This window comes from Hevea brasiliensis, chromosome 16 (assembly GCF_030052815.1).
Source record: "Hevea brasiliensis isolate MT/VB/25A 57/8 chromosome 16, ASM3005281v1, whole genome shotgun sequence".
NCBI classification, from domain to species: Eukaryota; Viridiplantae; Streptophyta; class Magnoliopsida; order Malpighiales; family Euphorbiaceae; genus Hevea; species Hevea brasiliensis.
The window spans coordinates 47,699,742-47,727,733 of NC_079508.1; the positions used below are offsets into that span (position 1 = coordinate 47,699,742).

The 27,992-nt window shown below is 36.6% G+C and overlaps 3 protein-coding genes across 4 annotated transcripts; 2 read left to right on the forward strand and 1 right to left on the reverse strand.

The window, feature by feature from the left end:
- Nucleotides 1-4,317: 4,317 nt before the first annotated feature.
- On the forward strand, nt 4,318-6,009 carry LOC110641939 (ubiquitin-NEDD8-like protein RUB2). The gene is made up of 3 exons (XM_021793836.2): nt 4,318-4,602; nt 4,996-5,255; nt 5,714-6,009. Exons 1-3 carry the CDS (start codon nt 4,510-4,512, stop codon nt 5,823-5,825), a joined length of 465 nt encoding a protein of 154 aa, XP_021649528.1. The 5' UTR covers nt 4,318-4,509; the 3' UTR covers nt 5,826-6,009.
- An 8,113-nt stretch (nt 6,010-14,122) lies between these two features.
- Nucleotides 14,123-18,818, forward strand: LOC110641917 (polyadenylate-binding protein 3). The gene is made up of 7 exons (XM_021793816.2): nt 14,123-14,550; nt 15,387-16,165; nt 16,274-16,351; nt 16,446-16,535; nt 17,215-17,514; nt 17,955-18,164; nt 18,270-18,818. The coding sequence occupies exons 1-7, from the start codon at nt 14,268-14,270 to the stop codon at nt 18,489-18,491; spliced, it is 1,962 nt and encodes a 653-aa protein (XP_021649508.2). The 5' UTR covers nt 14,123-14,267; the 3' UTR covers nt 18,492-18,818.
- Nucleotides 18,819-19,819: 1,001 nt separating this feature from the next.
- LOC110641929 (uncharacterized) lies at nt 19,820-27,872 on the reverse strand. Of its 2 annotated transcripts, none has more exons than XM_058138675.1 (4): nt 27,755-27,872; nt 27,354-27,663; nt 26,998-27,156; nt 19,820-20,181 (listed from the first exon to the last, which is right to left on the reverse strand). In XM_058138675.1, exons 1-4 carry the CDS (start codon nt 27,809-27,811, stop codon nt 19,907-19,909), a joined length of 801 nt encoding a protein of 266 aa, XP_057994658.1. In that variant the 5' UTR covers nt 27,812-27,872; the 3' UTR covers nt 19,820-19,906. The 2 variants fall into 2 exon arrangements, with proteins under 2 accessions (XP_057994658.1, XP_057994657.1); XM_058138674.1 differs by having other exon boundaries at nt 26,998-27,159.
- Between the last annotated feature and the right edge of the window lie 120 nt (nt 27,873-27,992).

Sequence of the window (27,992 nt, forward strand, 5' to 3'; positions counted from 1 at the left end):
TAGTCATTTTAATATATTTTATAAGATTATTTTGAAGTCTTGGATTTAATCTATTGAATTTTGATTATAATTTTATGTTTTAACGTTTTTGCTAGCCAGAGTGGTTAGAAGATAAAGTTCGAGTAGTATAGATAAAGTCCGAGTAGCACAAAGGTGTGATGACCTAGTAGAGACACTGAAAAGTATAGTTATCTAGTATAGCTATCAGATTAGGAGGAAGAATGGAGCTAAGAATAGAGTAGTCAGAGTTCTATTCTAGGTAAGATAAAATAAATAGATTAAAGGACAACTTGAAAGGCCTAGAATAGGAAGAACGAAGTTAAGATATAGAGTAGGCTAGGTGTTGTTCTAGGCAAGGTAAACGATAAGGATTTAGAACCATAATGGGACCACATTAGTGAGAACGTTTGTCAAGTATAGAACCCAAAAGTGCATAACTCAGAGTAAGTCATAGTTGGTGCAGTATTAAGAGCTAGAACATGGAGCTCAGAGTTGTAGGATTTGGATTAGTCTTTGTTAGTTTTCTATCCCCAAGGTGGAATAAGGGACAATGGGACAAGAAACCTTTAGCTTGTTGATAGTAGAAGAAAAGTTAGGTGAGGTATGTAACCATAGTAGATAGTAGCTAGAGGGTGTGCACTGGTAACCTGAACTTTCTTATCAAACGGATAAGAGAAGTCAGTAGTCGAGATAGTAGTCATAGAATCTGTATTTGAGGGTTAGGCAGGCATTTTTCAGTGTGACCAATAGGGTAACTCTATAAGGAAACATGAGTTACAGCATGATCATAGGTAACAAACAATTGTAGAGGACATGATAGGTATGGATGTTACTCAAAAGTTACTAGGAAGTACAAGGATCAGAGAAATGTTTATTGATAAGACTGGAGTTAGTTCTGGGAGAATCTATTTGTGAGAGGTATCTTCCAGAATATGGTATGAAATAAGGAGCATAAGACAAATGATGATAATGTGGAAGATGGATAGTACATTACAACATGATGGTGGAACTGATAGTTTCAAGGACATCTATCTAACCATGATGAGCAATTTCCCACAATTGATAGCAGGGAACGATAATGTTTTGATAGTCATGTTGGGGAAAGGCAATATAGGAAGAATCATCCATGGTGATTTACCTATGTTCCATAATATGAATAATAGGTTAGTACCGTAGAGTGATACTATATGAAAGAGGAGAGAGAAAATGGGTTTGGCAGCGGCTTTCTAGCCTTTTCTCGACGATTCAACCTTCAGACTGGTGAACCAAGACCACCATTGAACTTAGCCATCGAAGCCTTCGAGATGAGACTAACCCCGCTCCAATCAGACATTGTTTGGAAAAGGCGATTATTGGATAGTTCAAATTGTATTGTGAGATTTTTAAGCGTTTTTTATTCATGTAAATTAAAAATAATTATATGATAATTATTAATAATTTATAGACTTCTTTTAGGTGTAATCGAATTAGTAATGGCTCACCAGAATCAGGATTGAGTTTTCGGCCCGGTCCGAGTGTCTGTCGAGCTGTCCCAGAAAGAGGTGGTGCTTACAATCAATCTTAAGGTTTCAGACATTCCATATGCATTTCAGATAGCAAAATTTGTAAAGGTAATTCCTAATTTAACTTGTGTAATTTTTACCTTATTTTAAACTAGCTGTTTAGCCTGTAAAATATTTCTAGTTTAGAAAAATTAAGTAAAATAAATCTAATTAATACAAGGATGATGTAAATGATCTCCAGGAATATTTTTAAAATTTTTAAAGTGCTGAAAATAATTATTTGGACTGTACAGGAATTAAGGACTCGAGCTGAAGATTAGAGTTTTGGACTTAGATTAGGTTCTTGTAGGCCTTGAATGAGCATGTGATGTGTTGTTGTGGGCTTAAGGCCCTATGTGTTGTTTTTTGCTGAGTTTTCTTATAGGGAGTTAAATCCAATTATAGTGAAGACTCTACCAAAATTTTGGCAAAAACTTAGGATTAATTCTTGCTTTTATAGATTAAATTAATTGGTTAATTCTATCAGTCTTTTAATAGAGGTTAGTGTGTCTGTATAGGTGATTGGGCTAGCCGTCTTCTCCTTCTAGCTGGATCAGCTATAGTCGAGTTAACCATTTTGTGAGCTGATATTGATTATTTTTGTAATTTCAATATTGTTTATATATTGAGCATGCTCATGCATTTTATAAATATTTAATTATATGTATAAATAGTAATATATATATATATATATATATATATATATATATATATATATTAAGGGCATTTTGATTGCTGCATATTTAATTATTATTATTATTTAATTATGATTGCTACTCTGAAGATAATTTAGAGTTGTGTGTGTTATATATACATAATATATGATGGATATGGATTTAAGGGTAGTTGCAGCTTGAGCTAGTCTCATTAGAACCCGATCCTTATGGTTATGAAAAGTGGAGGTGAGGCATGACTTTGAGTTGATCTCGTTAGCCTCCTGCGTCTAGATTTAAACGAAAGTCTAACTTGAGTTGAGCTCGCTAGCGAGTTTTGGATTGAAAGAGCTATATAGGGGATTAACTTCCATATTTAGTTATTGATGTGATACGCTAGGTGAGTGAGCGACTCTTAATTATCTTCTCATGCGAATATTGGGTAAATTGTTTGCTATATAGGTTGAATGTACATTTCATGGTAGAATTACACTAGTTTTAGGTAATTATAGAAATTGGACCTATAATCAATATCTAAACTCTTGAGTCAAATACTCATTCCTGTTTCAATATTTTTTTTCTATGATGTAAGAGGAGCAAATTTATTTTTGAGTCTAACCTGCATTTTTCTCTGCAGATTATGGTGCTTCTTAGTTAGTGGTTTTTATTGTGCTTATTTATTTATTTATCTATTGATTTAAATATTAGAGCTCTGCCGTGACATTAATGTATAAATATATTGTATTAATTAATAAAAATTAATGGTATTAAATTATTTATATATATGCTGAGTATTAAGATTGAGCTGGATTTCACTAGTTATGAATTTCTGATAATTATCGGATTTAGTTGGTCAAAATTAATTTATAATATTATATTTTATTTTGTTCTATATGTTGACTCTTAAATTTTGAGTCTGATTATAAATTTAGAAATAGTAAGACTTATTATAAATCTCGAGGTTTTACATCGATCTAGATCCTAATATTGATTCGGCCTGGAGAAGAAGGTCCTGACAGATCCCTTCTCTCTCTTATATATTGCCTAATCGTGTTCATAAAGACCTCCCAAACGAAGAGTGATAATCTGAGTGCTCTAGTGGTCGTATAGTTGTCATAAGAGATCGTGTAAGTGATTATATCAGCACGTCCACATATCATACTTCATGTAGCACCCATCCAATGGTCCCAAATCTCAAATTATCAAATGGTGGCATCGATAGGAACGAAGATAAAACTTTCTTTGTCAAGTTTACAAATAAAAAATTATTTATTTTAATTATATATATTTTAATTAACTTTATATAAATATTTAATATTAAAGTTATTCTTATATATGAATATAGGTACCTTTTATAGTTACTTTGTTCAATACAAAATATAATTATTTTATTATAGAAAATAAAATAATTTCACATCAATTCACAACTTATCTCATAATTTTTTTATAAAATGATTATTTTTTTCATAAAATAATGAATTATGAAAATTTTATTAACTTAACAAAAATAAAAATTTCTTCATATAAAAAAATACATATAATATTTTTTAAAAATCTAATAAATAATATTTAATAAACTTAAATTTATTGTTATAATTTTTTTAACAAAATTTATCATAAATAATTTAACTCTTTGATTTTTTTAAAAAATATTATATGCGGTTTTTTATTTAAGGAAATTTTATTTTTTTAAGAAATTTATCATATATAATTTAAGTCTTTGACTTTTTTAAAAAACATTACATGTGGTTTTTTATTTAAGGAAATTTTATTTTTTTAAGTTAATAAAATTTTGATAATTTATTAATTTATGATAAAAAAATTATTTTACGAAAACTTAATAAAATTGAGTGATAAATTTATATGAAACTATTTTATTTTTCATAACAAAATAATTACACTTTATATAAAATCAAAAAGTTATAAAATTTTCTCAGAATATATATGTATTTTGTTTTAAAAAAATTTTACATGAATTTAAAATAATAATAATAATAATAATAATAATAATAATAATAATGATAAGCATCCCAATTTCCAATCCAAAAGCAATATATAAAGAATATTTGAGGGTCCCAAATGTATAAAATCACACGCACGGTCTATCTCCTTTCTATCTCGAATAAGGCGATGGGATTCTCGATTAGGCGATTCTTTACCTGTCCAGCATGGACAAGGAAAACTTTCCTCAATAAATAAGCCCACAGCCCCACACCAAGTTGTCCATTCTTAAATTAAATCTCTCTCTCTCTCTCTCTCTCTCTCTCTGCCTAGAACCCAGAAGACCAGAGAGCCACAAGCAACCAAAGCTAAGAATGCAGATCTTCGTCAAGACCCTCACCGGTAAGACCATCACTCTCGAGGTCGAGAGCAGCGATACTATCGACAACGTCAAAGCCAAGATTCAAGTACCCTTTTTCTCCAATTTTTTTTTTCTTTTTCCTCTTTATCCTTCTATTTTTCTCTCTGGGTCTGTTTCTGTTGATGAAAAATTGTTTCTTTGAGGTTTGCATATTGTAATTATCTTTACCGATTCTAATTACTTAATATCCCATGGATCTAATTTTGTTTGTTATGATGATTTGGTTTGTGTTTTGTTGCTGGGAAATAATCATTGAATTTTTTTTTTTCTAGTAAAAGTTTCTAGTAGCCGTTTTACATAATTGTTTTGTTTACCTGTTTGATATTCTAATGAGCTGTTGGCTCACTTTCTTTTATTTCTCTTGGGGCTGCTCTCTTGTTAGTCTTTTGTTGTGAGTTGAGGAAATCAGGGATATCTATTTGTGGATTTGACTTTTTAGGACAAGGAAGGCATTCCTCCTGATCAGCAGAGATTGATTTTTGCTGGTAAACAATTGGAAGATGGTAGAACCCTGGCTGATTACAACATCCAGAAGGAGTCAACTCTTCACCTGGTTTTGAGGCTAAGGGGAGGAACTATGATCAAAGTGAAGACCCTCACTGGGAAAGAGATTGAAATTGATATCGAACCAACTGATACCATTGATCGGATCAAGGAACGAGTTGAGGAGAAGGAAGGAATTCCTCCAGTACAGCAAAGGTAACAATTTGATCTTATTCAATTTCTATATTTAAGTCTTCTGCATCAGCAATATCCCAAGTTTTAACTGCTAATGTATAATTCTTTGGAGGTAGTGTCCTAGCTGCATTTACTGTAATTCTGACTATCAATCTTGTAGGTGCCAAAGGGTTCTATTATTCCCCCCATATCACTTCTCACTTATGCTTCAAGTTGTTCTTGTAAACCATCTGAACCATTAACAACACTATGTTTCCACATAATGTTAGAATCAATTTTTAGTAACCATGGTGTTTTTTTTTTTTTTTTTTTTTCTATAGATCATCAATTCCTGCATGGTTAGTTAATCATTAATTTGGAGCCCTGTAAATTTTTAACAGTATTATTTTTACATTAGTTTCTTTCCTTGCACTGCGATGCTATTTTTTACTTTCATCTGGATTGAATCAAGATTTGTTGACACATACTACTTGTTGCAGGCTTATTTATGCTGGTAAACAGCTTGGAGATGACAAAACAGCTCGTGACTACAATATTGAGGGTGGCTCTGTGCTGCATCTTGTGCTTGCCCTGAGGGGTGGCAGTATTTAGATATTGCTTACAGTATCAGGAAAATCCACTTGTTGAGATTTTGTTGCAAATTAGTACTATCAACACATTTGTTGGGAACAACTTGTGATGTGTGGATAGACTCATATGACAGAGAATATGTTCTGATCAATTTTTATACACAAATTGTGCATTTGCATTTAACTAAAATATCTTCTTTTGCCAACTTTTCTTCTGGTATACATCAGTGCCTACTTTAATTGCTGTACCCTCCTTTTTTTTATTTGGCTAATAGAGATGCATGTTGATGTAGAACCACAAAAAACACTCAAAAGGAATGAGAAGCAATTCTTAAATTTTCTATTAATTCAATAATAATAAACTCTACTAAAGCCTCATTTGAGATTGCAAGGTCAAAAAAGTATCATTTTAAATATTATTTAAAAAAATTTTGTTTAATTATTTTGAATTCTTATGACGAACTGTTCTTATCGATAATAGTTTCAACAATAATATTAAATAAATCTTAAAATACTCTTTTTTTTTAAATAGAGGGCAAATTTTAATAATATAATCAATAATAGTATTAGCACTAAGATTACCAAAATCAAATTAGGAATGTTATACCAACTTCAAATTAAATTCTACTTTCTAAATAATATAATATTTTTTAATTTCTTCTTAAATTAAGAAGTGATAAAATTTGTAGAAGATCATGCATGACATGGAGTATGTGTTTTGTTGAGGATGACATAAGGGTCAAGGTCCACCCATGATTGGGCTGAAATTGGAGCCCATATTCCAAGCTCAGAACCTCATGTGTGGAAGTCCATTTGATGCTAGAGTTAAGGGTAAACTACTCTCATTGTGTTTGCCTTCTCACGGCGTTCGAGTCCTTTTGTTTTGTTATCTCATAATAATTTCTATATTAATATTTTTAACACTATTAATTAATTTAATAACTTTTCTTATTATGTTTATTAAAAAATAGGTTAATAAGTTAAAAAAAAGTACAAAAAAACTTAATTAAATACAATAAAAATATGAATAAATTATATAATACACTCGATTTATTAAAATAGTGCATCAAATAATTAAAAAAAATTAACCAATTAATAAAAAATTAAATGAACAGACTTTTAGACTTTATTTGATTCAAACGAATCATTTTCTGAAAATTATATTTTTTTAAAAGTAAATTATCTAATTTAGAATAAATAATTTATTTTTTAAAAATTAAAGTAAAAATTATTTTCACTTTTTAATAAAATAGACATTTACTCTTAATTAAACAAGTAAATTTACTTGAAGTTTTCATGGAGAATATCACAAAACTCAATTCTACCATTTAACTATCTTGTAAGCAATCAATGTCATTCGCTGAATTTCTTGGAGATGCCTCTTTATACAACAAGCAACTACGTCAAGAATTTTTTGACATGCGTTGTTGTTCCTTGAAGAGAACAGACATAGAAAAGCATTACCAGCGTATGGAAGCTTGGACATACAAACTACCTTCCAACCACCCAGGTACTCCACAGTTTCCTTACCTGTGTTTCAGACCATGATGGTCCAGCCATTAAAGAAGGAGCAAAAACATGATACCAAGATAGGCCGAGAGCCCTTACCATGCATATAACTTACTCATGCTATGCCTTTTCCCTTCCATAGGTACTTCCTGGCTGTGCCATTTTGTAACATTATATGTATGATAACGGGACCGTCACATCAAATATCACAACAAAGATATTTCTGATACACAGGATCCTCTAATGAGGCAAGTGTAGAGCATACATATCTCTGATTACATAAGTATAATACACATTCTAAGGTTTTCAAGAGAAAGAAAGAAAATTAGAAGGCCATAGATGTAAACTGAGAGATATTATTTCAGAGAGCTTGGAAAACTTGATTACAACTGAACTGAGAGTCTCCTTATATAGACTTGGAAACTCTAGCTTTTACAGGCAACCGGATAGCAACCTACTACCGACACTTAAAAGTAAAAGATACACACTCAAAGTAAAAGATACTTATTACATAATATGGCCGACAAGCTTTAACTTTTATTTATGGAGTTGTTGACAGATTGAGGGTCTGGTAGTCAAAGTCATATGAGTCATCAATTCCAAAAAAGTCCTTAGGCCATTATCCATGTTCTGGTGGAGAAGGTGGGTCAGCATTCTCAATGGCTTCACGGGCTTCAATGTCCATTGGGTTTTAGGAATCTTGCCAGATTGGATTAGACTAATCTATGGGTTCATCTTCAAGGGCTCGGATGGGTCCAAGGGACATACAGTTCACATGAGGAAGAGCCAGGAGCTGGTAATTATTTATCTCACAGAGATGCTCAGCCAGCTGTTTTCTTAGTGGTCCCATAGTACTTTTCTCTAGAATTGAGTCATCATACGTTCTCCACTCATATTTAGAATTTTGAGACCAAAGGAGTCCATCAGGCCTTCTATAAAAAAGGGCCTATGCATGATAAACATGGTCTTGATAGTGAACTGAGTCCTGATGGGCCTTTCTCCAATTTCATGGATCTCTATGAGTCGTTTAAGGCTGTATTACCATGTAGAGATGGGCTTAAACCATTCAAAGAACCTAAACAGGAGAGTCATGTTTGTGTTATTGAGCGTGTATTGATGAAGTGCCAACAGAGGAAATTCTATACTCGTAGAGTACAGAGTAACCATACACCATAGGAGCCATAGTTCCTCGAGAATAAGGTCCCTGTCAGGGTGAATGCTGAAGCAGGTTAAAAAAGGGTTGTCAGGGATGAAGAGGGAGGAAGAGGGGAGCAATCCTTTCAAGGTATTTCTAGCACTCAAGTAATGGAACAAGTGGTCTTTTGCAAATTGGGCTATCTTTGGAATAGGTTGATTGGGAGAGCAACCTGGAGAGAAATTGTCTGGTGTGGAGATGAGGAAACCAGGGGTATCTGGAGAGGATGAAGAAGCCATTAAGATAAAGGGGAATGTAAAATGTGATTTGATGAGATGAAGTTCTCTGGGTCTAGACAAGAGGTCTGGGATTAAATTGTGCTTTCCTTTTATGTGCTAGACTGTGAATTTATACTTGGCGAACCGGTCCTTTAGCCTTAACAGTTGTGGTTCTATAAGTGACTTATTCTTGAAGTCCAGAATCTTTGGGAAAGATGAGTTGTCCATAATCACCGTGAAATGGTGTCCAATGAGATGAAACTCAAACTTTTTGATACCATTCTTGACAGCCATGATTTCTTTATACACCGAGTGATAATTCTTTTGGGAATATGAGAACTCACCACTAGCATGTCCACAGATGTATTTTTCTCCTTTAATTTCTTCAATAAGGACAGCACCCCAGTAGGTGTCGCTAGCATCAATTTGGAGAGTGTGATATCCTGTACTGGGAATCTTAAGTGGTGGCAGTTTTGAGGCCACTGCTTTAAGAGCCTTGACTACCTCTGTTTGTTCTTTTCCCCAAGGAGGTGCAGTCTTCCTAAGCATCTTTGAAAGCTTGCAGGTGTGAGTGGCAACATGAGGAATAAACTTTCTGATATAATTGACAATGCCTAGGAATTGCTGTATCTGTTTCATCGACAAGTCTTTGTCAGGGAACTTTAGCAATTCTTCTGCAATGTGTGGCCTAGTTGATACTTTCCATCTTTGAATCGCATTCCTAGGAAATCAATATCAGATTGTGCCAAAGAACTTTTCTTTTCTGACAACATTATGCCATAAGAGTCCACTATGGATTGGAAAGTGGTCAAAAGTGCTTTATGAGCCATGACATTTTTTGAGAATAGTAGGATGTTATCAATGTAGATGAGGGCATTGTAGAGTATGGGCTCAAATATTTTTGTCATGGCTTTTTGAAAAACAGAAGGTGCTGCCTTTAGGCCAAAATGGAGAACAGTCCATTGGTATTGGGCTGTGTGAATGCAGAATGCAGTTTTGGGCCTGTCCATGGGTTCAATACCCAGTTGCCAAAAACCAGCCTTGATATCAAACTTTGAAAAGATGTGGGCTTCATGAAGTTGGGTAAATAAGGCTTCAGGCTTGGGTAGTGGAAATTTGTCATCTTGTAAGAAATGGTTAAGAGGCTTATAGTCAATTACGAGCCTCTTCTTACCCCTTAGTTTTTCTGATCGTTTTTCCACATAAAAGGCTTGGCAAGCCCATGGAGAGGATGTGGGTTCTATTAGGCCTTGTTGAAGCAACTGTTTACATTCCTCTTGATCCAAAGCCAGATTTGCTGGATTCATTCCTAGGTGTGATGCTTTGGTGGGATTTATGTCTTCATTCAACTTAAATGGTAGATGGACAAAGAACTCCGGGTTTCTCCATAAGGGGTGATGATGATGGAACTGTGCATGAGAATCTGCACAAGACTTCAAGAGAAGTTCTTTGTGTTCTTGAAATTCCATTGAGGCATCTGCTAAGGAATACAGTTTAGGAACAGATGTGAAAGGTTAGAAGTGTCTTTTGTATTTCAACCCCTTTGGCAGAATCTTCAAATATTTCGCTTGTTGGTATAAATCAAGACCAATCAGCAAGTCTTTATCAGGGAGGTGTGATCTAATGATCTTGGTCCAAAGGATGCAAGTGAGAAAGAACTGAATAACAATTGGGTTGCGTGGTAATCAGGCTAGTTTTGAAAATATTTTCATCAACTGCCTTGAAATACTCTGTGTGTGGGACCCAATATTCTGAAGGGAGTATAACTGGATTCATCATACTCTTATGGGCTCCAGTGTCAAGAAATTCAATAACATTTATGGGCTGCTCATATTTACTGGGCAGGATATGCAATGGGACAAGAGGGACAGGGATAGTATTTGGGCTGTAGGTAGAGCGAGAGGACTGGATGTTTTGGGTTAGGTAAAATAGGTAATGGGCTTCAGAGTCAAATTCTGAGCTCTCTGAGGATGGAGATTGGTTTTGGTCAAAATCAGTATCATCTTCCCCAAGGGCGAAGATAGTTTCTGTATCAGGTTCATCTTGTTCTGAAAACAAGGATTCAATGTCATCATGCTCCAAAGAGATATGAGAAAATTGTTGAATGTGCTGTAGAAGCTTAACAACTTTGTTTGGATTCTTGGGATAATTTTTTGCATAGTGCCCACGATTTCCACAAATATAATAGTGATCAGATTTCTTTATGCCCATTATTCTTTTCCTGAAATATCGAACCAGCTTCTTCCCCTTTCGATGTTTGAAGGGATGTTTGGATCCTGAAGAACCGAAATACCTTCTATAATGACCCTTCTTCTTAGGCTTACGTTCACAGTTCTTTTCTTTGCATTTGATGGCAAGGTGGACTTCTGGCAAACATTCTTTAGTGTCTTACTATTGTCAACAATGTCTTTGAACAATTTCTATTGCTCGCACATCTTTTCCAAATAAGCCAGTGTCATTTGGCGTATTTCTCCAATGGTTTTGGCATTCATAGCCCTGCGGGTGGCAGTAATGCTACGATGTAGCTTTGGTTATAATGCTTTTGGGAGAGAAGCAATATAAGTATGCCGCAGGTTTATATCATTGTAACCATTCAGTAGATAGTAGCGCTGGACCATACGCTGGTAATGCTTTTCTATGTCTGTTTTCTTCAAGGAACAATAACGCATGTCAAAGAATTCTTAACGTAGTTGCTTGTTGTATAAAGAGGCATCTCCAAGAAATTCAGCGAAAATGACATTGATTGCTTGCAGGATAGTTAAATGGCTGAATTGAGCTTTGTGATATTCTCCAAGGGAGCCAAACCAATCTTGAAGAGTACCAATGGCCCGAAAAATAAATTCCTTGAGAACAACATGGGAATCAGCGCATTCTCGAAGCATCTGAATGTCTAGCCAGGCTTTGAATTCTGTAAGGCAGTCTCTCCACTTGGATAGAGGTATCTCATCCAATGTGAACCGTGGGCCTGAGCTGGGCTTAGACTGCTACTGGGCATTTGGGAGACTAAAATCTAATATTGGATCATCCTCAAGTATTTCTACATGTGGGTCTTGGACCTGGGGAGGCCCTGTTGGGCCGCTGGTAGAATCCGTGGTCGGAGAAGGACCAGTTTGAGATGAGGTTGGTTGCTGTAGAGGATCAGCCATGAGTAGAGTTGTAACATTCATTTTTCTATATTCACTATCATCACTGGAAAAATCATCTTCATTATGGGAAGAATCATCTTCTGAGTCAGAAGGAACAGATATCATGTGCTGAGGTGGTGGTTCAGGATGCATCTTTTCTTTGCCCTTGTCAATTTTTCTTTTGGTGGCTTGGGATTCATCAGAAGAGGATAAACTACTAGGCTCATATTTGGAGGGTACTGGAGGAGGTATTGATCTATGGAACAAGGGAGATGGGTTATAAGTTACAAGAGTATGATCATAAGGGTAGTTGAAAGGACCAAAAGGAGAGTAAGTAGGTTCAGGTGTTGCAAGGAAAGGATTTTGTGATCTTGGGGCAGAGAAAGGACTGTAAGAAGAAGGTGCTTCGGTTGGTCTGTGAAGGTCTGCTTCAACCTGAGCCAATTGCTTCTTTAGTTTTCTAATCTCAGTTTCCTTTTGGGTAAACTCCATACCAAATCTCCTTTGTTGTATCAAGGACTTAAGATCCTTGTCAAGCTGTACAATTTTCCCTTGTAATTCCTTGTACATATTCTGGGCAAATGCAGTAAAGAAATTAACTTTTTGATCAATATGCTGAGTTCTCGTAAGAACTTGATCAATTTTAGAATCAATTCGTTGCAGTATTTTGTTCTGAACCGTTGCGTTCTTTATTTGCCAATTTAGAACTTCCTCAGCTTGGGTGATCAGGGTTGCCTGTCCTTCAGCGTCAACTTTGGTCAAGTGGATGAAGGGTCTTGTAGAGATTTTGGTCTGCTGATCCGTTTGTTGGGCTAGCGGGGGAAACTCTGCTTCATAGGAGACACGAGAAAACATCATGCATGGCTGCACCAAAGGCAATGTAGGAGGTGGAGTTAGAAAAGCAGGAGGAGGACAAGGTCATCCTTCTTTCCTGATGATTTCCAGGGCAAGTTCATAAATTGGAAGAGGCTTCTTTTGCTTAGTTTCTTCATGGATACCTATCCATGGACCATTGTCAGGATAATCTTCTCTGAGAATTTGAAGCTTGCAATTTTTGTCTGACAGAGGATGGTCATACTCATTTTTTCAATAATTATCACAACAGTCACAATCTGGGTCGCACATGCTAGATCCTGGGAGATCCCAGGGACAGTGCCCATCTATCCTCATGGGATAAACGTAGTGGTTGTCGGGTGTTACTGCCTTGATAGGATAATGTTTTTGCTCCTTCTTTAATGGCTGGACCATCATGGTCTGAAACACAAGTAAGGAACCTGTGGAGTGCCTGGGTGGCTGGAAGGTAGTTTGTATCGTTCCATCAGTATTTCTTCTGAAGGAAGACTCAGTGATTTAGATCGGCTAAGAGGTTGCATGGAACTTTTCATAGTTGGTTAGCCAGGTCTTTGGAATGAGCTTAAGCTCACCTCTAGGTAGTTGCCTAGGTATTTGAACTATTATTGGAGTAGTCTCAGTGTCTGCCAGTACCAGTAAGGCATCATTCGAAACAGAGGGCTGTGATAGATCTACTGCATAATCTTGTAGCCTGTAAATAATTTGGTGATACAAAATGGCCATCATTGATGACGTTACTTGTTCTGCTGCCGTGAGCTGGACTTGTACCTTTAGAGCGGTGCTAAGATGAGAATCTCACAGGGACCGATTATAATTGGGGAAAAATGTTAATACCACACTTCCAGTATGGAGAGTGGTAAGACACGTTCCAATGACCGCATGTTCATACTGGAGGAATCTAGTGTCAATGAGTGACACTCTAACAGTTACTAGGAGTTCACATCTTTCATGTAGACTGAGGATAAATCTTACTGCTCCAAAGTGTAAGTGAGAATACCCTTTTTATCTCCATTTGGGATAAGTAAAAATATAAAAACTAAATTATTAAATTTCTAAATTTTAGAGGATTATATATTAATTTTGATATATTTAAGGGAAAAAAATAATTTACTCTTAACATAAAGGTTTGACACGTTTGGAAGGTGCGCTATAGACGCGGGATACGAGATCCCTAAAGGAATTAAAAAACGTTTAGAAATTAAATTAATCTAAAAAAAAAATAAAAAGCGAAAACACCAAAACGACAAAGGAAAGGAAGGAACGCAAACAGTATCTAGAATGCCACGTCATCAATCTCAACACACGTGCGGTTTGCTTTCCCGAATCGCTATGATCTACAGTTGTAGAAAAACGGAACCAATTGCTGTCCCTTTCTTTCCCTCACATATAAATACCGTTCCTTTGCGCTTTTTTCTTCGCTCGCTCCTCTCCCTCCGCAGCAAGTAACGAAAAACCAAAAACCCAAAAACCCAAAAAAAAAATAGAAGATCGAAAATACTTACCCTAGGTATATTTTTTATCCCTAATCCTACCTATATTCTCTAGTTTTCTTTGAAAGGAGAGTGATGGCGGTGGCGGCAGCGGTTGCGGCTTCGGCTTCGGCTACAGTAAACGCATCTTCAGTGCCTTTTACGCCTACTCCGGCTGTTGCTGCTGTGACAGGCGGTGTTGGGCCGTTTGTGAATGCGTCACTCTACGTGGGAGATCTGGAGCATAATGTGAATGAGGGCCAATTGTATGACCTGTTTAGCCAGGTGGCCCAGGTCGTGTCTGTTAGAGTTTGTAGGGATCAGGCGAAGCGATCCTCACTCGGTTATGCTTATGTTAATTTCAGTAATCCCCAAGACGGTAATTGATTCAATGTTGGTTTTGTATAACTGTGAGATCGTTTATTGATTTTGTTTAATTCGGCGATCGATGAGTTAATTATTGATTTATTTAATTTCTGTGTTATTATGATTTGAATTTGGAATCATCTTTAATGTTTTTGCTGTTTAATAGTTGATCTGTGATGGGCTGTGTTATTCGATCATATAATCTAGTCCTAGTGTTGTTGTTACTCGTGACTTGTTATGAGTGTCAATCTGCCAGAGTGATTTTGGGTTAATTTTGGCAATTTTTATTATTCTACTTTTATTGTTGTTGATATGAATCAATCCATCAGCTTTTTTTTAGCTTGAATGTTGAAATTTAATCTGGTTAGTTGCAACTGGTGTTATTCCATTGGTGGATTTGTTTAAAAAAGAAATCATTGTTTTGAAATTTGGGGTCCATATAATAAATATTGTGTGGTCTCTTGTGTGATTGGAAGATGGAGTGTTCTCTTTGTAATAGTATAATGAAACTCTGTAAGTTATACTTTTGAATGATTATACATCTCTATGGTGCTAAGACGTGCGAAGGACATGCAGATTATGAGAAAACTTTATGTTGAATTGAATATTTATGATACAAATCTCTTTCTCTCTCTCTCTCTCTCTCTCTCTCTCTCTCTCTCTCTCCTTTTTTTTTTGGTTCATGATAACACATGGTCTCATTCTTTCAGAAGTTCTACAAACTTAACCTTTTTCACAGATCCCCATCTGAAAAAGCAATAACCTTTTTCATGCTCTCTGAGAGAGGGGAAATAACAAGTTCCTTGGTAAACTATAGTGCTGACCCATATTGTAATTTTTAAACTGCAGCTGCAAATGCTATGGAGGCTCTGAATTTCACTCCTTTGAATGGCAAAACTATCAGGATTATGTTTTCTCATCGAGATCCTAGCATTAGAAAAAGTGGATATGCCAATGTTTTCATCAAGAACCTGGACACGTCACTTGATAACAAGGCATTGCATGACACTTTTGCTGTCTTTGGGAGAGTCCTTTCTTGCAAGGTAGCTTTTGATAGCAACGGTCAATCAAAAGGGTATGGTTTTGTACAGTTTGAAAATGAGGATGCTGCACAAAGTGCAATCAAACGGTTGAATGGTATGTTGATAAATGATAAACAAGTTTATGTTGGACTTTTTGTTCGACGTCAAGAAAGAATTCGGGCTAATGGATCACCAAAGTTTACTAATGTTTATGTTAAGAACTTGTCTGAGACAACAACTGATGAGGACCTTAAGAAAATTTTTGGCGCTTATGGTACCATCACCAGTGCAGTTGTTATGAAGGACCAAAATGGGAAATCCAGGTGTTTTGGTTTTGTGAACTTTCAGAACCCAGATTCTGCTGCTGCAGCTGCTGAGAAGCTGAATGGGGCCACCATCAATGATGACAAAGTTTGGTATGTTGGGAGGGCCCAAAGGAAAGCAGAGAGGGAGTCAGAGTTGAAAGCCAAGTTTGAGCAGGAAAGAATTCGTAGATATGAAAAACTAAAAGGTGCAAATTTGTATCTGAAAAATCTTGATGAAAGTATTAATGATGAAAAGCTGAAAGAATTATTTGCTGAGTTTGGGTCTATAACATCATGCAAGGTATTTTTTACTTTTTAAGTGAAATTATGATGTGATTACCATTACCATTATTCTGTTGTGTTTGAGTGGTTCATTTTGTTTTTTCTTGTGCCTAAATAATTTTTTCAGGTCATGCTTGATCACCAAGGGCAGAGTAAGGGCTCTGGTTTTGTTGCCTTTTCTACACCTGAGGAAGCTTCAAAAGCTGTAAGTTCTTTAAAAAAAATTCTAGATCTCTTTGCTTTTGTGTTCCCTTTATTGTGTACTGTGTATTAATTTTACATTATCAACTGGTGTTTAGTTGAACGAATTCAACGGAAAGATGATTGAAAGGAAACCTCTTTATGTTGCTGTTGCCCAACGCAAAGAAGAAAGGAAGGCTCGACTACAGGTGGTATTTTGCGATTGCATGTTTTTCTGGTCTTATGAAATATATTCGCACTGTCTTTCCCCCCTCATTTTGGAATTAATATTTGCCACATGTTTGTTGGAAGAAATGTAAGTTGTTGGAATAAAGCATTTTACTTAGCTGGGCGGCAAGTAGCCTATTATTTTATTTATTTATTTATTTTTCATGTTATTTGCACTTGATTTTTGTCAGCTTCAAAGAACAATATGGACCTATAAAGTAGATCTGAAATTTGATCTATTTAACGAATTCCTTTATGCCATTATAATTTCATTCCTCTTGCTATGCAGCAGAAATGTCTGCTTTTGTTTTTTGACTGACAAATATCCAAAGAGGTCTTAGGATTGAGCTTGTATTGGTAGACTCTATAAACCTAGGTCTAGACGCCTAATATAACTTTTAACACTGGTTGCTTTAAGCTAAACTGAACCTGAGATATTGTTCAATGTTTTCTGTAATATGGATGTTCTGAATGAAAGTTTGACTTGTCTTTCTAATTTCCAACATGTCACTCTATGTGATATTTTTCATTTCTTATTTTTACAGTAATGGGATTGAATTTCCACTCATAAGGAAGTTGCTTTTGTATGCTGGGTAGCAAGTCCCTTTTCAATCTATGCATGAAATCTGATGGGTTAATTAACATCATGTTTATTTGCAGGCACATTTTGCTCAACTTCGAGCTCCTGGCGGAATATCATCATTGCCTTCTGGAATTCCTGGATACCATCCAGGGGCACCAAGGCTTGCACCACAGCAGCTTTACTTTGGTCAAGGGACTCCTGGTATGATACCCCCTCAGCATGCAGGATATGGCTTCCAGCAGCAACTCATGCCTGGAGTTCGCCCTGGTGTCACTCCAAATTTTATGATGCCGTATCACCTTCAAAGACAGGGACAACCGGGGCAGCGGATGGGAGTGCGGCGTGGGGGAAATCCTCATCAGATGCAACAGCAGCAGGTACATTATTCTGAAATATGTTTAAAAATTTTTCCTCTTTATCTATCTCATAAGGATATTTTCTTATTAGTTTTATTATTTGTAGGTAATTTCACATGCTCAAAAATCTCACTTTACAATATTTTTTTAGCTGCCATTACCTATGATTAGGCTTGCACTGATTTCTGATTAAATAATAAAATGCTTTTGAATTTAAATTTCTTGGAGATGTTTCACCCACTCTTTCTGTGCTTATTGCTCATGTGATGGACATATTGGAAGTATGTCAGGGGAAGTTTGTAGTCAGTGTTCTTTTTCTCATTATTACTTTTGTATAAAATGCAAGGTTAGATCTAACCTTAATATGGGGATTAAAGACTGATTGGATTAATAATACTAGATTCTGATAAAAGCCTTTATTCGTCCGTGTCTGATATTTTTTCTTTACTTGACAATTTCAGCTATTGCACCGTAACAACAATCAAGGCTTAAGATACATGGGCAATGCAAGAAATGGCATAGACTCATCTTCTGTTCCACAAGGTTTAGTGGGTCCAGTGATGCCATTGCCCATTGAGGTTTCAGGAAATCCTATTGATATTCAGCAACCTGTTACCATCTCAACTCTTGCTTCTGCTTTGGCTTCTGCTTCCCCAGACACACGTAATGAGGTATGTAACAATAATCCTCACCTACTTAATGACATGCACATCTTGCAGGTTAGTGAAGCATGCATGAATCGCCTGTTTGATTGCTGTTAATTGTGTTCTATTCAGATGCTTGGTGACCATCTTTATCCGCTCGTGAAGCGTCTTCAGCCAGATCATGTGGCGAAGGTGACTGGGATGTTATTGGAGATGGATCAAACGGAGGTACTACATCTCATTGAGTCCCCGGATGCTCTGAAAAAGAAAGTGGCTGAAGCAATGCAAGTCCTCCGAGAAGCTAGTGCTTCTGTTGTTGGTGATCAACTTGGCTCATTAGGACTGACTGAATGAACTGTGTCGTAGCCTTATTCATGGTTACAAGGTATTTTATTTTGTTGGTGTTTTTGAGTCCATATTTTTAATAGGGCTAGCTAGCTCAGTCATTATTTTGGTGGTATCAACTTAAACTATTTTTCTAGGATCAATTTTGTCCAGCAAGGTTATATTGCTGAAATATTTTAGGCTTTTGATCTGGAATTAGAGAGATTTCAAAAGATTTTTTAGGCTTTTTATTGGTCTTTTTTCTGTTTCTTTAGGTTATTGTTATGACGTTTCCATTTAATGTACTAAATATTAGTTGATGTGACTTGGATAATTTTATTTATTATGATTCTTGTATATTTTTAGCACACAAGTGATAAATAAAGGGGTAATTATGATCTCAGTTAATATAAATCAATTTATGCAGGATTAAAAAAAATTAAAAATCAATAGTTGAATGCTTAACACTGCTTATACAAGATAGGCATATGTATATACGATAGATATGGGATAGATATGAGATATCAAAGATTAATATAAACCAGTCTAACCTTAATGTTGGACAATAATAATCAAAATTCAATTTTGGTGGTATTATACTAAACTAGTTTTATTCATTTTGTTTGGCAAAGGTAATATAGCTATGTATTTTAAGAATTTTATTTTTATTTTTTAAGTGAGGGAATTTGATCTTGAATAGAGAGAATTAAAATATTTTTAGTGGTAATTTACATTTACTTTTCTACTCTTATGAATTTAGTCATGTTGGCTTACTGATCTTGGCAAGCAAATTTTCTTTCCTAATTACGACACACGTTGCTAACTTGCTATTAATCTATTTCATTCATTTTCTCTTTAAGTCCTACAATGATTAATTTTCTGCTTCAACATCTATTCAGAATAGTTCTCAAGTGAATCAATTCTGCATGTATCATGCTTTTTCTCTTGGTTGGAATTAGAGGGTGTTTGGCCTTATAAGTTCATCAAACTAGTTTATAAGCCCTAATCTTAAGTTAATACAATTTATTATTAGAGAAAATAATTTGATACCTTTTTCTTTTAAATAATTTAGTATCTTTTTAATTATTTTAATAATAAATGTACTTATAAATTATTTTTTACTAAATATGTCAGCTTAAAAGTATTTTAAACACTTTAACTAAACATGTAACCATTTAAAATTTTAAATGCTTGTAAATTCTAATTAGTTTATAAGTTAATTTTTATAAGTTAGATCAAATACTTTAATTTCATCGGGTTATTAACTTTAAAATTAATAAATTGACTTTTATAAAAAATAAATTAGTGAAAAGATATATATATATATATATATATATATATATATATATATATATGTTCCATTTGTTCCATCGGTTGAAAAAAAAAACGAAAATTTAATAAATTTTAAGAGACATTTCTCATATTTGTTCCGTCTTATGAGAGATTTACATGAAATCTGGGTGGATATCATCTTCTACCTTCTGATCATCCAATATAGTCTCCCAAATATCATGGCTATATTGACCCATATCATCTGCAAAATTTCTCCTATTTCCCACTTTCAAGCTGCTGTGATCATGGGTTACATAAGCATTCCATTTGGAAGCCTTTGTTGCCATTGTTGGTTGAGCTGTTCTTTGCTCCTTGTAGTCTTCTGTCATGTAATCACTCCATTTAGAAGCACTAATGATCTTTGCAGGCTGATATATCTTTTCCTTTCCTGCAATTCAAGACATGAACTAATCATATGTAAAAGTATGGATTCCCTAAAGCAAGACTCTTCTTAATTTTACAAATTGGGATAGGTGGAAATTGGCCATTTAAAAACAGTACATTCTCACTCATTTCTTGATGAAATAGTATTGCAAATGAGATATCAAAAGAAGGCTCCTATCAATTTTCATAATTAACTAACAGCAATTCTTTTGTGAATTATAGGTAAAAAGATTTGGCTTTAAATTATAGTTTCTTCTTAAATTTATTATATGATACTTAAGCATTTTATAAAAGACATACAATTCAACTAAGCCTTATCCCAAAAAATTAAGCATTTTATAAAAGACATATATAGTTTAAGTCTACTCTTTCTTTTCTTTCTATTATCTAACCCAATGTGCTCTATTTGTCTAATTAAAGCATTCGTATGTCTACGCTTCATGTGATCAACTACCTCAATCTCCCTGCTCTCAACTTATCCTCAATTGACACCACTCCTACCTTTTCTTTAATACTTTCATTACGGACTTTATCTAGTTTAAAATGGCCACTCATCTACCTTAACATTTTCATCTCCACAATTTTTATCTTAGACACATAAAACTCATTCATTGCCCAACACTCAATAGCCTTTAACATGGCTGGTCGTATAGCTGTACAGTAAAGTTTTCCTTTCAACTTATTGAGAATCTTGTGATCACATAAAACTCCCGTGGCAAATCTCCACTTTAACCATCTGGCTTTAATTCTATGACTAAGATCCTCCTCACATCCCCCATCTACTTGAAGGATTGAGCCGAGATATTTAAAATGATTACTTTGGAGCAACAACACTCCATCCAAACTAACTCCTTCCCTATAACCAGTTCGGCCTTCACTGAACTTGCAATGTATGTATTGTGTCTTCGTTCTACTTAACTTAAAGCTCTTTGACTCCAGAACACTTTTCCAAAACTCTAGCTTTCTATTCACTTCTTCTCGCGTCTCATCTATCAAAACTATATCATCCGCAAACATCATACACCAAGGGATACTCTCTTGTATATGTTTCGTCAATTCATCTAGAATTATGTTATGGTCCCAGCTAACGGATCTAGTTATGGGTCGATGGATAGTAGGAGGGGTTGGTGTTTGGGTGTTTGGGTTAGGGTGTTTCCTTGAGCGACCTATGGTGGAAGACAAGAAAAAGCCAGACTCGTTAAAGGGAGCCTGAAACCTCAGTCAAGAAGACTTAAATTGGGTTTTAACAGTCTGTTTTATTCCATCAGATTTGCTGAATATATATAAGTGCAGAAATAACTACTCCTTACATACAAGGAGCACTACTTCTATATGGAGGAATAACCTCCCACTAACAACAAGAAAATAGGAAAATGGAGGAATACCCTCCTACAATGCAGGAATGTTGAAATAGAATCAAAACAGAAAGAGAACAACTACTGCTGACTAATTCAGCCACTCAATTACTGGTGACTTGGATTTAGGACCATGGGTATAACGGGAATATACTTGCAGGGGTTTGGTAACATTACTTCCCGCCCCCAATGGAAGCTTGTCCGCAAGCTTGAAGTCCGAAACTTGTGCATATATCGGACCCTTTCCCACGAAGCATCGATGGTTAAGAATGACTCCAATGATTTAACACCTCTGGAATTCCTCCTTTGATACGATGATCCGAGCAGCTAAAGGATGGACAGATCCTCCAAAAGAATGGTAGATGGTAATGTTGGAGTGACAGTGGCCAGGCATGATAGGGCTTGAGATAGGAAACATGGAAAGCGTGGTGGATCTTGGACTCTGCTGGAAGGTCTAGTTTATAGGCCATGGTGCCAATGCATTCCGAACCGAAAGGTCCGTAAAACTCAGCGGACAGACTTGTGATTAGTTCTTTTGCAACTAATCGTTGTCTATACGCCTTTAAACGCAGCAGACCATGTCACCAACTTTAAATTCCAATGGCGGTGGGGTGATCATAAGTGGCTTTCATCTTATTTTGGGCTTGTATGATTTTGGCGAAGTAGGTGTAGCATGTCATCCGTTAGCGCGAGCAGTATCAACCGCTTCAATTGAAGAAGCGCCATGCAAGTAAGATAATAGTCGAGGAGGTGGTCGACCATAAGCGATCTCAAAAGGTGTGGATTTAAGTGAGGTATGGTAGCTGGTGTTGTAGCAGTATTCAGCCCAAGACAACCAATCAATCCACTTTGATGGCGATGAACTAGTGAAATAGCGGAGATACATTTCAACAGTACGGTTCACAACCTCTGCATCCGTCAGTTGTGGATGGTAAGAGGAATCAAACACGACTTGGTCCCACATAAACGGAATAGTTCTTTCCAAAAAGAACTTGTGAAAGTCACATCCCTGTCACTGACCATAGTTTCTGGCAACCCATGTAATTTAAAAATGTTGTCAAAGAAGGTGTGAGCAACACTTACAGCGGTGTACGGGTGAGTGAGAGCCAAAAAATGTCCGTACTTTGAGAACCGATCAACGACAACCATTAAAACATTCTTTCCGCGTGAAGTGGGAATGCCTTCTATGAAGTCAATGGAGATATCAGCCCAAATTTGAGTGGGAACGGGCAAAGGTTGAAGGAGTCCCGCCGGTTGTAGTGTGTCAGTTTTATGTCGCTGACATACATCACAAGAACGCACAAAATCCCTTACGAAATTTTTCATCCCTTGCCAATAGAAATCTCTAATGATTCTGTATAATGTCTTCTGGTAACCTTCATGACTTTGGTTGTGAAGAGCACTAACAACCAGCTGAATTGATGGGGAATTGGGAGGCAGGTAAACTCTGTTATTGTAGAAGAGTAACCCATCCCGAAAAACCCATTTTGAAGCGACTGTTCCATTGGTAATTGCAGATTTGTTCTTTGAATTCTTTGGTGAATCACTATGTTCCTTCCAAATTTCATCAAACAAACTGAGTTGAGGCATGGAAACAGCCATAAGGATTGAATCATCGGCATTCCGTCGAGAAAGAGCGTCCGCCACCACATTAGATTTGCCGATACAGTATTCAAGAAAAGAAAAACTCAGGAGCTTGCTAATCCAATGTTGTTGAGTTGCTGAGAGATGGCGCTGCTCAAGCAGATATTTCAATGTATAATGATCTGTCCGAACAATAAATTCACGTCCCCACAGATAGGAATGCCAATGCTTTAGTGCCTTCACTAAGCCAATCAATTCTCGCTCGTAAGCCGGAAGATTTTGATGACGAGCTGCCAAGGAACGGCTGAAATATGCGACTGGCCGGTTGTGTTGTAACAAGACTGCTCCAATCCCTATACGAGCGTCACATTCTATAACAAAAGTTAGATCAAAATTCGTAGAAGCAGGATTGGAGTAGATGTCAAGGTCGCTTTAACTTCGGAATGCATCGATAGCGTGATCACCCATTGGAAGTTGTTTTTACGCAAAGATAGCACATAGCGAGGGGGCGACAATGATGCCGTAATTCTGCACAAACTTGCGATAATAACCTGTGAGCCCTAGGAATCCACGTAACCCACGAATGGTGTTGGGCTTTGGCCATTCTAATACAACAGCAACTTTGGACTGATCCACCTGCACTCCTTGGGAAGAAATAATATGACCCAAATAGGAAATCTAAGATTGACCGAAGACACACTTCGACCGTTTGAGGACCAACTGGTTCTCAGAATAAAGAATTGGAAAACCAGCCGCAAATGGTGGATGTGTTCTGCCCAGGATTGACTGAAAACCAAAATATCGTCAAAAAAGACGAGTACAAATTTTCGTAAGTAAAGTTGGAATACCTCGTTCATTAGGGCCTGAAAAGTTGAGGGAGCGTTGGATAATCCAAACGGCATCACCAGGAATTCAAAGTGTTCGTGGTGAGTGCGGAAGGCAGTTTTCTCTATATCAGCAGGATGCATCGCCACCTGAAAGTAACCCGAAAGCAGATCTAACTTTGAGAAGAACTTAGCTCTACCCAATTCCTCCAATAATTCGTCAATAACCGGAATAGGGAATTTGTCTTTGATGGTTTTGGCATTTAATTCTCTGTAATCAACACAAAGGCGCTAGGAACCATCAGCTTTGGGAACCAGAATCACCGGCGACGAGAATGGGGAACGGCTGGGACGGATTATACCCTGCTGTAACATTGCAGCACATTGCTTTTCAATTTCGTCCTTCTGACCATGAGGGTAACGGTATGGTCGAACTACCACAGGACCAGCTCCGGGGATTAGGGGAATACGATGATCACAAAATCTGCTAGGGGGCAGCCCAGTAGGAGCATTGAATAAAGAAGTAAATTCCGCCAATAATTTCTGGAGTTAGATGTCTGGGTCAAATGAAATCTGCATGTTGTTCAGATCTGAACCGTGGGAAGAGCTTGAAGAAGTAATACCCTGCAATGTCACTAAGTGGCCCTGTTGATAAAAGCTCATGCTCATAACGGTGAAATCCCACAGAATGTGTCCCAAGGTTCGAAGCCAACCCCCAAAACCATATCGAAATTGGTTAAGGGTAAAACAAACAAATCAACCATGAAAGAATTAGACTTCAGAAGGACCGGAATTCCCTTACAAATACCTGGGCTAGTAAGTTGCTCGCCATTGGCAACGTGTACCTTTAAACCATTCTGTTTGTTTACCACAGCATTCAGTTCCTCAACTTTTACGGCAGAAACAAAACTGTGAGTGCTGCCGGAGTCGATGAGAATCAAGACTTGCCCAAGCATCCAACTGCCTATCAACCTCATGGACTGGGGATTTCGAATCCCAGTAATGGCATTCAAAGAAATTTCTGGATCAGCTGTGAAATCCTCTACATCTTCCGTCTCTTCCAAATCAATCCAGAACAATTTCTTACATTGATGGCCTCGAACAAACTGCTCATCACAATTAAAACAGAGTCCTTTCTTCCGCCTCTCCTCCATTTCATCAGGGGACAGCCGCCTCACTATCCGATTGGCGCGGTTGTCAGGTGGAATTGCAGCGCGACGAGTATCCCTCGCAGCTGAAGAACGTGGAAACAGTTTGCGTTCATACAGCCGAGAAATGCTCATAGCATTAACCAAGTCGGTGGGATGGTGAAGCTCCACTTCAACCGCAATGGAGTCTTGTAAACCACTGAGGTATAATTGGACCTTCTGGTGTTGAGTGAGAGTTCCAGCCCGAGATACAAGAGCCTCAAAGCGATTACGATAATCCGCGATGACCCCATTTGCTTGGTTTAGCTAATTCACCAAGTTTGTTGCTGCGGATTGGAGGCCCAAAAGAGGTTACATTGGTGAGAAAACTCACCAAGAGGGATTCTAATGTCATCCAAAGAATCGCATGTACCAATGTTGGGCAATTCCTTCGAGATGGTATGAAGCTAAACTGACCATCTCTTCTTCCGGAGTTTGTTGGTGCTGAAAGAAGTGTTTGCAATGGTTTAGCCATCCCAAAGGGTCATCTTTCCCATCATAGCGAGGAAAATCCAGTTTTGTGAATTTCGGTACAAACGAGCTTCCTCCAGATTTTTCAGAATTCGCAGTACCCAAAATTCCTTTATCTCTCCGTAAGCTTCTTTGGACTTCGATCTTCTTGGTTTGGAAATCCTTTTAGTGGATTCCCATTCCTGAGTTAGAGCATCGAATTTGGCGTGCAATTCCTTGTTGGATTGTTGCTCGGCTAATAACAAGTTAAAGAGCTTAGCCACCGGTCTTGAATGCAATCTCCCATAGCTGCAGCTCGATACCAAACTGTTATGGTCCCGGCTAACGGATCTAGTTATGGGTCGATGGGTAGTAGGAGGGGTTGGTGTTTGGGTGTTTGGGTTAGGGTGTTTCCTTGAGCGACCTATGGTGGAAGACAAGAAAAAGCTAGACTCGTTAAAGGGAGCCTGAAACCTCAATCAAGAAGACTTAAATTGGGTTTTAATAATCTGTTTTATTCCATCAGATTTGCTGAATATATACAAGTGCAGAAATAACTACTCTCTACATACAAGGAGCACTACTTCTATATGGAGGAATAACTTCCCACTAACAACAAAAAAATAGGAAAATGGAGGAATACCCTCCTACAATGCAAGAATGTTGAAACAGAATCAAAACAGAAAGAGAACAACTACTGCTGACTAATTCAGCCACTCAATTACTGATGACTTGGATTTAGGACCATGGGTATAACGGGAATATACTTGCAGGGGTTTGGTAACAAATTAATATAAAAATATAAGAGTTTACAGCTAAACCTTGGTGTAATTCAACTGAGATAGGAAAATTTCTTATATCCCCTCCCATTATCCGCACAATAATAGTTACTCCTTCATACATATCTTTCAACACTTGTATGTACCTAATAGATACCATCTTTTGTTCGAATACTCTCCATATGACATCTTTTAGAACACTATCATAAGACTTCTCCAAATCGATAAAAAGAAGACTTAAAGGAAACTTTCAATCAGTTTGTCAAGAAAAAAAAAAGGATTAAACAAATGCTTAAAGGAAAAGATCAGTGAGGTCTTCAATTGGTAAAATTTGTAAAATTCAAGTTGAAATTGTGATGATTTAAAGCACATGTCAAAATCACTCCTAAGTATAAGGGACCAAAATAAAATTCTAGTACATTAGCCTTGAATTATTTGAAAAAAAAAAACCTCTGATCTTTTATTTTAATTCATTATACTTGTATTTTCAAAAATTAAAAATTAAAATTGTAATATATTAATATAAAAAATCAAACTTGCATTCTCTGTGTTCCCTTTCATTATGTCTCTTAACCATCTTAAAGGGAGGAAATGAAATAGTCTGTTTCAGCTATTAGAATACAGTACAGAAGGCCAAATACCTTGAGAGACAATTTCTTGGTTCGTTTTCGTTGAGAAAACCGGTTTGTAGGAGTTCCTATCACCATCTCCATTGTCAGATCCAGAAGCTTGGTCCCTCAATTTGGGTTTCTTAAACATATCTCTTGGCCACTCTGTTACAATCTTTGACCCAAAATCGTCTCCTAAACCAAAATTTCCATTTCCCCCTTTTACATGCGTAGGAAACCATAATTGCAGAAAAACAAACAAATAATCAATTAAATAAACGTCTACTTCAAAGTTGAAAATTTTTTGCTAAGAATTGAATCTAAATCCCAAATTAGAATCACCCATTTACTGAATTGATCATATTTAAGAGGATTCATCCAATTATTACCTTCTTCTTCTTCTTCTGGTTTTATTTTCTCCTTGCTTCCATTCTCCTCGGGATCAAGGTACTCACTCCAATTGGAGCGTCTCTTCCTCTGTTGATCCTCTAAAAGGCCGGCATCACAAGGTGAAGTAACTGAAGTTAGGGATTCGTGTTGTTGACCGTCGTCGGCGAACTTGCGGGACATGTTAAAGGATTGGACGAACTTGCGGAGGTCTTTAGCCATGTAACCATGGGCAAAAAGTTTCCGTACAGATTGCTTCTGGTTGCACACCGCACATGTCCACTTGTTGCTGCTCTTCTTCTGCTGCTTCACCTGCACATATCCACACAACGTTAAAATCCCTTTCAATTAATCTAATGGAATCAAAAAATGAGAGAGAGAGAGAGAGAGAGAGAGAGAATACCTGCATGGTGGAGCACTGGCAGCATTGAACAGCGATGAAGATGGTGGAAGAAGACATTTTGCACTTTACGGATGGATTGGAGAGGGATTTAAATGGCTGTTCTGGTATGCAATTTTGTTTTCTGGCGATTTAATTAATTAATTTTGGGTGTTTTGGCGCCATAAATTTGGAATGTTTTGGGCAATGGATACTTGGGTAGAGAGCCCAGATCCCAAGTGAGCTCTCACAGGCTACAGCC

Coding starts and splice junctions, on each gene's coding strand:
- LOC110641939 (XM_021793836.2), top strand. CDS start 4,510: ATGCAGATCTTCGTCAAGACCCTCACCGGTAAGACCATCACTCTCGAG. Junction 4,603..4,995: donor ACGTCAAAGCCAAGATTCAA/GTACCCTTTTTC, acceptor TTGACTTTTTAG/GACAAGGAAGGCATTCCTCC. Junction 5,256..5,713: donor ATTCCTCCAGTACAGCAAAG/GTAACAATTTGA, acceptor TACTTGTTGCAG/GCTTATTTATGCTGGTAAAC.
- LOC110641917 (XM_021793816.2), top strand. CDS start 14,268: ATGGCGGTGGCGGCAGCGGTTGCGGCTTCGGCTTCGGCTACAGTAAAC. Junction 16,166..16,273: donor GGTCTATAACATCATGCAAG/GTATTTTTTACT, acceptor TAATTTTTTCAG/GTCATGCTTGATCACCAAGG. Junction 16,352..16,445: donor CTGAGGAAGCTTCAAAAGCT/GTAAGTTCTTTA, acceptor ACTGGTGTTTAG/TTGAACGAATTCAACGGAAA.
- LOC110641929 (XM_058138674.1), bottom strand. CDS start 27,811: ATGTCTTCTTCCACCATCTTCATCGCTGTTCAATGCTGCCAGTGCTCC. Junction 27,664..27,754: donor GCCAGTGCTCCACCATGCAG/GTATTCTCTCTC, acceptor GGATATGTGCAG/GTGAAGCAGCAGAAGAAGAG. Junction 27,160..27,353: donor ACCAGAAGAAGAAGAAGAAG/GTAATAATTGGA, acceptor ATTTTGGTTTAG/GAGACGATTTTGGGTCAAAG.